An 11,169-nucleotide genomic window follows, 5' to 3' on the forward strand; every position below is an offset into this window, starting at 1 on the left:
ATCCCTATAATTAGATTAAATGGTAAATGTGTTTTTACTGTATCAAAACATTGGTTTCTTTGTCCCTAACCGACGCATAAACGTTCACAGCGGGCGGAATTGTTTAATTGCTAATATTGGCGGATAGCCATCAACATTCTATTTCCTCCAAATCCAAGCGTCTTTTTCTTTCTAGGCCTACTTCCTTCCAGTGCTTTCGCGAACCATCGGGAAACGGAAGCTGGGCATCCGAATGTTTTAGTGTATCTACTACTTCCTAAAATAGTCCTCAAACATATTAGCAAGATTTTGAAAGGTTAGGGTGTTTTTACATTCTAAAACTCACTGCAAATTTGATGTGCTATATTTTTATACAAATTGAGCATTTGATATTGCATATTGTAAAGTGAATTAAAATTTATCATATACATTTGCGCATTAATATTTTACTTTCTGATTCGTAGTTAACGACGCTTCTTCCTGTATCTGTCTTTTTAAGTACCCTGAAGCCACGAGGGTGCACACGCTCTCCGCAGCAGAGAATACTCACACTACCGTTACCACTGTAAGTAAATGACTTTGAATGCGAATGGCTTTTTTTTTAGATAAACTGTTTCAGTTCTCGGCCAGTTCTCATTGGTTTATATTAGATCTAGACTCTATGTTGAGTAAATGATTCTGTTTCACTTGATTTTCGTGTTTACCACTGCAAGTCAGCATCTTGTCTATGCTGGCCATTAGAATAGCACAAAGACAAGTGGGAGACGATGTCCCAAGCTCAGACATGATCCCTAAGCTTCAAACCTTAGCTCTAGTTTCTTCTTGGCTTGGATTCTGAAATCTAATCTAGATCTAGATATCTAGACTCTAGATCTAGATCTAGAAGATCTAGAAATCTAGATCTAGAAAATCTAGATATTTAGAGATCTCTAGACGAGCGACCTCTAGATCTAGATCTATGAGACTGAGCAGAATTTAGGGGTAGGGTTAGGCCTCTTCTTTGTTTGATAGGATGGTCGCTCGTTACGGAAGTTCATCCAACAAGAGGGGCCACTCCTCTCTTTGAGCCAATTAAAAAAGTGTCCTCAAAATTCGATGGCGCCCTCTTCGCAAATGAGCACCCGGCACTACTACTAGATTTTACTTGGATATGGTGGTCCCGACTTTGGTGTTTTTTCGGTAGTTCCCACCCCCCTTATTTGAGCCTGACCTACATCTAGATATATATATCTAGATCTAGATCTATACGTTTGATTCGCGGTGAGCTAAGATATCAAACCTAACAACTGCAAAACATTAAATTATGGTAAAATTCAGGGGGGCATGCCCCCCTGAAACCCCGCTTCCTATTTTTATTAGGTCAGGGGGGCAAGCCCCCCAGAAACCCCCCTACCCTTGTGGCCCAAACCCGTGAATAAAATTGCGGGGTGGGAACTAGAGTCTACCGAAAAAGCGCCCCGACTTTTGTGACAGGGAAATATAACCTGATCTAGATCTAGAGAAAATCTAGAATGATTACTTCTACTTTTGGTTCTAAGGCTAGAGTGGTGTCGCCGGTACGCGTGCACTTCGCGATCGTTGAACGTATTTTCCGCCATTTCCGGCTTTGTACTTTCGTTTTTAGCTATTCCATTCAAGAAACTATTGACCTATAAAATGGTCTTGCTCATAGTCGCCAGATTTCTTAAACGTTGTGTGCCGAACAGTTTTTCCAACCTAGGGTGTTGTCTTCACTGAGCGTGCATTTCTTCTCAGTGCGTGCATGGGATTCTTCACTGTGCGTGCACCCATATATACACGTTGAAAGCCAAAAGAAGAGGAATCTGATAACATTATTGCATTAAATGACCACACAGGAAGATAACAAGTCACTTTAGAAGCAAAGTAAGGCAATTTTAATTAGAATCTAAACTAATTTAATTTAGGGGGTATAAATAGTTCAAATACATAGTGAAAAAAAATCAAACAGAATTTTTCACAACTAAAATCCACATTTTCCTACTCTTCATCACTCATTCCTCTGATCTTTCCATCTTTCACACAGTCCACATGCCACCGTCCATGACATTCTTCAAACTGCAACCAAATAATCTCTAAAATTGAGTCTACTTTTTTTCTTAGTATTCTACTATATATTTCATTGTGCACGCGCAGAGAAAACTCGAGTTTTTTCAGTCTTCACAACGCGTGCACCCCCCCGATCCCGAAACCCGCAATACAACTTGGCATAGAACTCGATAAAAGGTCACGTGAAACACTCAAGGAAGGAGTAGGCACATTTTTTAAGCTAGGGGGCGCGCACAGTCTATTTGAACCAATCAGAGGCAAATAGGTCATAAAAACTAGTTCACAGGTCAGCATTGAATGTCAACTTGCCACAGCTGATAAAAACACTCTCGATGGTCCCTTGTCGGCAAACGAGTGATGGAAGTAAACAAAAATGGCTGCTGCACACACTGACGCATTCAATCAAACGCAAAAACGCAATTTGAGGCTAAAAACAAAGGAAAACAAAAGTGCACGCACCGAGAAGGCGCACGCGCAGGGGCTACACCACTCTAGATCTAGATTCTAGATCTAACTCTTAACGATTACTTTTTGATTTGCGTGCTGGAGAGATAGATTCTAGCCTTTCAAATCTAATTGCAAAAAACATCAAATCATGGTCAAATTCAGAGATGCCCCCCTAAAACACCCCATGTTTTGTTCTTTTTTAGGTCAGGGGGGCAACCCCCGTTGCTTTGTGAAAAACAAGTGAAATTTTACTGCTCATTTTGTAGGCTAGATTTAGAATCTAGGCTACTGATAAAACATTGATACCGACAATTTGAATCAGTATCGATATTTCAGTTGCCTACACTACACAAAAGTCGGGACCACCATATCCAAGTAGTGCCTGAGCACCCTTTGCGAAAAGTTACCCTACCTGAGTTTTAAAAAATCCAGATAGGGCCTATTTGCTAAGAAAGTGGCTATTCTCACCTGCCCGGAAGTTCTCGCAAGATCTACTCCTCCCCTCTTCTCTCTCTCTCCGTCTCTTTCTGAATACTGTCTATCGGTGTGGACGATCAAATTGACCAAAACAAAGTTTAAAAATGATGTTAAAACACAAAAGTAAATTAATTTGGTTGTCCTCAAAGATGCTACGGCTATTTAACTTTTCGAATCGAGCCGAACTACGCGGGTCGCCATTTTGTTCTCGCGCTACTCCTCTCTCTCTCTCCACTGCCCACAGACAAAATTGTACGCTTTTAGTAGGCTACAGTTGTAATGGAACGTTTGTTCACGGCACAGAATTCTACAATTTTTCTGTTATCACAGTGTAGAATTCTGTGGTTTAGGGTGAACGCAAAATTTGTTGGCCTAGATCTAGGCTATAACGGTGAACGCGCACCGGGTGAGAATAGCCAAAAGACTCGCCTGCACTCTTCTCACCCCGGGTGAGAATAGAGGTGGCCATTTGCTAAATACGAGTGACGAGTGACCACTATGAGACAGCAGAATTGAGGGGTAGGAGTAGATCTAGGATTAGGGTTTAGGTTAGGTTAAGGTTATTTTTCTAGGCCTCTTCTTTGAAAGTGGCTATTCTCACCCGCCCGGAAGTTCTCGCAAGATCAACTTCTCTCTCTCTCTGTCTCTTTCTGAATACTGTCTGTCGGTGTGGACGATCAAATTGACCAAAATAATGTTAAAAAATTAATTTGGTTGTCTTCAAAGATGCTACGGCTAACTTTTCGAATCGAGCCGAACTACGCGGGTCGCCATTTTGTTTTGCCCGGAAATTCTCGCGCTACTCCTCTCTCTCTTTCTCTCTCTCTCTCTCCACTGCCCACAGACAAAATTGTACACTTTTAGTAGGCTACAGTTGTAATGGAACGTTTGTTCACGGCACAGAATTCTACAATTTTTCTGTTATCACAGTGTAGAATTCTGTGGTTTAGGGTAAACGCAAAATTTGGTGAACGCGCACCGGGTGAGAATAGCCACAAGACTCGCCTGCACTATTCTCACTCCGGGTGAGAATAGAGGTGGCCCTCTTCTTTATTGTATTTGATGGGGTGGTCGCTCATTACGGAAATCCTTCCGATGTTTTATCAGAAGGTCTAGCCTACAAAATGAGCTGTAAAATTTCACTTGTATATATGGCAACGGCGGTTGAATTTGACCATAATTTGATGTTTAAGTTAACAATTAGGTTTGATTGGCTGTCTCTCCATAGGGGCCTATCGGCACGCGCATCAAAAGTAATTGTTTAGAACCTGAAGTAATCGTTGGTAGGGTCAAAACGAGTATCTCTAAACGGGACCGCAATTGTACAGGAGCTCCCCAAATCGGCGACACAAAGAACAGGGGTGCAACACATGCCGTTAAACGTAGAAGACGCATCTTTCTGATTGGCTGCTAATTTAGCAATGCCAATCGGGCTTTCCCGCGCGGCGAAAATCTGGTCCCCGTTTACGGGCGATTTTGCGGACCCGGCCGAAACGTAGGTGACTAACTTTGTCAACCTCGGTCTGCTCTATTTCCTAACCAATCCTAATGAAACTCGGCAACCAATCAGAAAATAGGGCAAACTAATATGTGGACGTTGAAGTTCGTACACATAAATTAACCTATACTTTTGGTGTCGGGAACACTTTCGTATCGTGTACACCGAAAACTATAAGGAGTTTGAATTTCAACGCTGAGATGGTAATAGATCTATCTATCCTCTATAGTGTGCTCAAATTTGAACGTTCTGTGTCAAGTAGTTGTTTAGACCCGATCATAAATACACGACTACCCCCCTATCCAAAGCGGCTTCGCACGGAGACCGGGCATTTTCCCCTCACTCTCGTGGCAAATGTATGTGACCTACAAATCCCCGCATGACTATTTCGGGCCCGTTCATTGGTCACTTGAAATAGGGCAATGGCGGGCGGGCGCATCCGGTTGTTTTTCTCTCTATTCCCCCTGTAACATCGCAATGGGGGTATTCCAAGGAGAGGTTATCTCGTCTGGAGTGTTCACGTCTCAGCGGGGAAAAATAATTTTTTGTTCTACGGCATGCTAGATCTAGATTGAATTAACTTATCTTTTACGGTTGGCATGGTCTAAAGAAAGTCATCATAAAAAGCTTTGCAATTATTTAGTCACGCTGCCGACATATATTCTTAAAGATCCCATGTTGTGATACGATGCTATAAATAAAATGGACTCATCCCGACACCCCTTTTTCGCAAAATCGTAATATGTACACCAAAATTTTAATTATAACAAAATAACTACGAAATTGGTAGTAAATCTGACTGCAGAAATGATTTCTACACTCAAAAACACATCGGGTAGCCAAGTTTCTCTCGAACACTCCGATTAGTTACCGAGATATCGTCTATTTTCTTACAGAATCTGCTACTGCGTGGTCCACGTTTTAGGAGTATTTTCCTATATGTGGGTCATCCATATTTTGCCTACCTTTACAACCCCATAACTTTTATTTATGAACCGATTCTTAAAATTCAAGAAGCTTAATTCTTAGGATTGAAAATTCTTTCTTAGGTACCAAAAAAAGGGGGCTAAAGTGAAAATTTAAATTTTCATTGGCATTGCTAGATCTAGCTAATTTTAGTAATGTGATGTCATCACTTCCTGGGATACCCACAGACTCCGTGGAGGTACCGCATGGAATGTTTTCGGTAACATTTCGGATTTCCTAGATCTAGATTTCTAGCTCTAGATTCTAGATGATACAAGATCACTCAGATCTAGATCGTTGATGCTCAGAACAGTTGTAAGATAAAGAACGCTGATGCTTGAAATTGAAACACGGTAAACGCAAAGACAATATCATCAATGTATGTAAGGAAGTTAGTTCGCCTGGTTTCAGTGTTGCAATTAGTGAGAAAAAGGCCGTCTAAGTTTGGTAACTCCAATAGCTAAAGTCAAACTATTTTTTAAGTTTTGGTGGCCATGTTAAAAGTTGTAATAAACAAGCAGCTTCTGTGAAATGTCAGCCTGAAGACTGGTAGATCGAAGCAAACAAAACAGAACACTTTATAGAGGTTGCTTCTGTGAATGCTGCACACCATGTTTATCAAAGTTTAACCTATTGGGACTCTTCGTGGTCTAGAGGTATGGTGTCTGCCTCTCATTCAATAGGTCCTGGGTCTGAATTTTTACGAAGACGAAAAATTTTCTTTCTGAAGTAGAAAATTTTCCTTTCACCTTTCATGATCTCTTATGTTCTTGTCGTCTCCTTCCTGCCACCCCTCCTCTGGGCTCCTGGCTGCCATCTTTCAGCCACACCCGAAAAAGCTTCAGCTCAGCCTTGTGCGTGTGTAGAGGGATTTCTATTTTCAATTTTTTCATTTGCTGTACAATATGCTGATTCCTTTTATAAGCATTTTGTATTATTTTCTTTTACAGATGCCTGAAATTCAGACCGCCGATGAGATGGAAGCGGAGAAGGAGACCTTCGCCTTCCAGGCTGAAATTGCTCAGCTGATGAGTTTGATCATCAACACATTCTACAGTAACAAGGAAATCTTCCTGAGAGAGTTGATCTCTAATGCTTCTGATGCCTTAGATAAAATCCGATATGAGTCACTCACAGATCCCAGCAGACTGGACTCTGGAAAAGATCTCCACATTAGAATTGTTCCAGACAGGGACAACAAGACTCTGACCATTGAGGACTCTGGAATTGGCATGACCAAGGCAGATTTGGTGAACAACCTGGGTACCATTGCCAAGTCAGGAACCAAGGCTTTCATGGAGGCCTTGCAAGCTGGTGCTGACATTTCTATGATTGGGCAATTTGGTGTAGGTTTCTATTCTGCGTATCTGGTGGCAGACCGTGTTGTTGTCGAGTCCAAGAACAACGATGATGAGCAGTACACGTGGGAGTCTTCAGCTGGGGGTTCCTTTACAGTGGCCACTGGAGTTGGCTCTCCTCTGGCCCGTGGCACAAGAATCACTCTGCACTTCAAAGAGGATCAGATTGAATATCTAGAAGAGAAGAGGATCAAGGATGTGATCAAGAAACACAGCCAGTTCATTGGCTATCCCATCAAACTGTTGGTTGAGAAGGAGCGTGACAAGGAAGTGTCTGATGATGAAGAGGAAGAAGAGAAGAAGGAAGATGACAAGGAGGAGAACAAAGATGAGGACAAGCCCAAAGTGGAGGATTTGGATGAAAACGATGATGAAGATGCTGACAAAGACAAAAAGAAAAAGAAAACAATCAAAGAGAAGTATAATGAGGAGGAAGAGTTGAACAAAACCAAACCCCTGTGGACAAGAAATGCAGATGACATTACACAAGAGGAGTATGCAGAGTTTTACAAATCTCTTACCAATGACTGGGAAGATCACCTGGCTGTGAAACATTTTTCTGTGGAAGGACAGCTGGAATTTAGAGCTCTTCTCTTCATCCCAAAAAGGGCCCCTTTTGACATGTTTGAGAACAAGAAAAAGAAGAACAATATCAAATTGTATGTGAGAAGAGTGTTCATCATGGACAACTGTGAAGATCTCATCCCAGAGTATTTGAACTTTGTCAAGGGTGTCGTGGACTCTGAAGATCTCCCTCTGAATATTTCAAGAGAAATGTTGCAACAAAGCAAAATTCTGAAGGTCATTCGTAAGAACCTTGTCAAAAAGTGTGTTGAACTCATTGAAGACCTCGCAGAAGACAAAGAGAATTACAAGAAGTTCTATGAACAGTTCGGCAAAAATCTGAAGGTAAGTTCAAAGAATCCAGTGGTAAGGGTTGTCTTGTAATGTCTGTTGTAGACTTATTTTAACTCACTGGAGACTGGGCCTTTTTCAGGTCAACATACGCTGAAGACTGACGTTATAGATCTAAACATGCCCAATATGACACCAAAAAACAGCAATATCTTTTATAGTTTTTTAGAAATGAATTTTTGAAAATGTGCTAGCATTTGTTTGGTGTAATATCTTGTGTTTAAAAAAACACCGCAACAAAACCCAACAAAAATTAATCTTGTGTGTGTCTTTTATTGTTTTATATTTCTAAATGAATATGCAGGCAATCGATATATATGGTAATCCTTAAATATTTATTAGCTGTCTAGTCCACTTCTTTTTTTTTTTTGGTTACTCTCTTGTAACACCTAGTCTTCGACCTTATTGTGTTGTAAGTGCCGTAAAACTTACTAAACTAAATGTGCTGCCAACGTACTGACAGTGTTTCATGAACAGACTCCAGTCAGAGAAATGAAAGTAGGGCCTCTGTGTGATTAACTTTCCTTTTGGGTCGATAACTCAAAAAGTTTCCAGCCATTTCCGGTAAAACTTCGCACAAAACAAAACAAAGATCGGCTGCGCGGTAAAAGACAGTTCATGCAGCGTTTTCATGCATACTTTGCCGAGGAGAAAATGTGAAACTTGTGCTCTCAGGGTGTGCATGAAACACCTCTTGAAGAAAATATTGGTGCTTACAAATGCTGCGTTAAACTAAGATCAGAAACATGAAAGCCGAAGTTTACCTTGCCATACATCTTTTGCAGATCATTTGGCAGTTATTTGAATGTGTATGTCAATGGTTTGTTAATCCCTAAATGTCTGAGATCTCCTGAGGTCCCTTGCTGTTACGCCATGTTCCCCTTAGATCTAGGTCCTGCTTTTCCTCTGAGGGGGATATTTTTTCCACCCCTTTGCATTACTATCAATTATCTCATAAGGTGGGGGGGGGGGTGGCTGGACCTGTATTTTTTTTCTCTGGTTCACAATTTGAAGAGGAACCTTTTTTATGTATATAGAACTAATCACATTAACGCTTCTGGTTTCCAGCTGGGCATCCATGAAGACAGTACAAACAGGAAGAAGCTGGCAGACTTTTTGAGATACTATTCATCACAGTCTGGAGATGAGATGACATCTTTGAAAGATTATGTTTCACGGATGAAGGAGAATCAAAAAGACATCTACTACATCACAGGTATGGGACCATTTTAAACTGTCTTTTATTTATGTTTAGGCAGCCTTTCACACAAGGTTGTTATTGTAAGCTTTGTCGAGCTTTGAGCTTTCCATTTAAGTAGGACAGATTATCACTTGTTTGCGGAGAACACTCAATTCAATTACACAAAAGTAAGTTTGGGGTCATGTTTCTACATTGCCAAACCAGGGGTATTATTGCCGCGCAATGTAGGCCATAATCTGATTTCACTGATAAACTGAAAAATTACGGCGTTATTTTGATTGCAAACTTTCTATGCACCATCATTTCAATCATTTGTTTAGAGCTTGTTCACTTTCGTCTCACCGCGATTAAAACAAGATATAAGGTAAAGTGCCCAAGTACAACCACTTGTTTAAATGGTTGCTAAAAAAACATGAGGTGAAAGGTTAAAACATAGTACGTCACCAGCCTGACGTGACTCCCTGTGGCACCGCTAGTGGGCTGAGACAATGGGCCTAACCTCGCATTGAGTTTGTCCGTTCAGTGAATACAATTGACCTGAGGTTTGATATCTGCTCGCTCTGGAGGTTTTTAAAAAATGGAGCGGACCCAAAATATGAACTGTGTCTGAGTCTGCAAGTAACAAAATCGTCCACTCACCCCAACACTAGGACTTGAACTACAGCACACAATTCAAACAATTCAAATGTGACATTATTTTTCTCAACACCACCCATTACTGTTTGCAAAAGCAACACGCATAGAGACGTCTAAGACAGCTGGGGGGATGGGTCACTCTCAAAATGAGCAATTTGTAAGCAGGGTTACTGCAAGTCAATTTATTTTAGTGATCCTGTGTATATCATGGCGTCACTTTTTGCTTGATTCTGTTACCTTTAGTTAGCATGACTCTGCAGTCCGCTGGAACTCCCCGGCTCTGAGTCACGGGGTTAATGAGCCCTTAAGCAACTTTGCTGGTGTTGGTTGTGAAGTTCCTATTTTCGTCTGTTTCAAACTATACTTCTTCCCCTTTCCACACAGCAAACCATTACGCGGGTTTACTAAAAGTTCAATGTCTTGAGATTTATTCTGCGTTTGGAAGGCTAATTTCTGTGCCTTAGTTTTTGTTCTAGACAAGTGTTTGTAAAGTACCCAATTTGTCCAATTTTAGTTACATACTTGTGAATAAAAATGATTGTTTATTTTAAAATGGCGCAACAGATCCTCTCATAAATCTGTTAAACTTACTACGAATATCATGTCTTTTACCATGAGAAATCTTAAATCTGCTTGGGTTGTAATAGTTAAGTTATAAGAGAAGAAAGATCCAAATCTGCATTTTTAACTAAAGACACACCCAGCATTAGCCCTTGTTCTACCATTAAACAAAAGTTACTCTGCGCTTGTTCATGGATCATCATGCTGTGTCTGTGGCAGCCTGCTTACAACAAAGAATTTAATATATATTATGCGATTAAAAACCCCACCAAACTGTTAATACATGGGTAGAGATGCACTTCTTGTATGGGATAAAAATAATGACAGTTAACACATTCATTCTTAGTTTTTGTGTCGGACATATGCGCCGACACTTATTAATGTAAAGAAATCAGAACATTGTCACTCATTGCAAATGGTCATAGCAACGAAAATAAAAGCAAGAAAGGACTGGTGCTCATTCAGTGTCACTGGAAAACTAAAAAAATTGTTCTAACCCGATTATGAGAAGTCATCCCTGTTATTCAGTCAACTTACAAAACCTAGATTTAACATTTTAAGAAAAATAAGGAATTTTTTTAGTGTAACCGATACTGTTCGTGTATTGCATTGTAGATGTATTCTGGCACTAAAATCGGTTTGTACTTACAGCTTCCTATTATACCCGCAGATACCATCTTCTTTGAGTGTCTGCACCGGCAGTTTTTGTCGTGCTGGTTTTTTTTAAAAATATTGATAATTTTTTCATTCGCACTTGTCTAAAAAATTTTAGTTTAGCATTGCCAACTTCAGCGCAAATAACGAAATAACAAGACAAGTTACAATGTTCGTTCTTTTTTTAGTTTTTTTGCGTGGCGTGCAACACATACTTTATTGTTTGGCGCATCCTGATGGAATGTGTCAACTTTAATGATATACACGTACAAAATATTTTAAATGTACAGATGTCAAAACTCTTTATGACATTGATAACTCTAGCAAAAATTTTAAGTTATAATAAAGAAATGGGACTGTTAAATAGGGTATAAAAATTTCTAGTTGTCGCTGTCAGTGAAATTAATATT

The 11,169-nt window shown here is 40.2% G+C and overlaps 1 protein-coding gene across 1 annotated transcript in view; it reads left to right on the plus strand.

Moving 5' to 3' along the window:
- Positions 1-437: 437 nt before the first annotated feature.
- Positions 438-11,169, plus strand: part of LOC101845707 (heat shock protein 83) — a 16,224-nt gene continuing 5,492 nt past the window's right edge. Inside the window, exons 1-3 of the mRNA XM_005102828.3 lie at positions 438-544; positions 6,385-7,701; positions 8,776-8,923. Of these exons, the coding sequence (XP_005102885.1) occupies positions 6,385-7,701; positions 8,776-8,923 (1,465 nt within the window). The 5' untranslated portion in view covers positions 438-544. The remainder of the gene's footprint in view (positions 545-6,384; positions 7,702-8,775; positions 8,924-11,169) is intronic.

This window comes from Aplysia californica, unplaced genomic scaffold (genome assembly GCF_000002075.1).
Source record: "Aplysia californica isolate F4 #8 unplaced genomic scaffold, AplCal3.0 scaffold00344, whole genome shotgun sequence".
Taxonomy (NCBI): Eukaryota; Metazoa; Mollusca; class Gastropoda; order Aplysiida; family Aplysiidae; genus Aplysia; species Aplysia californica.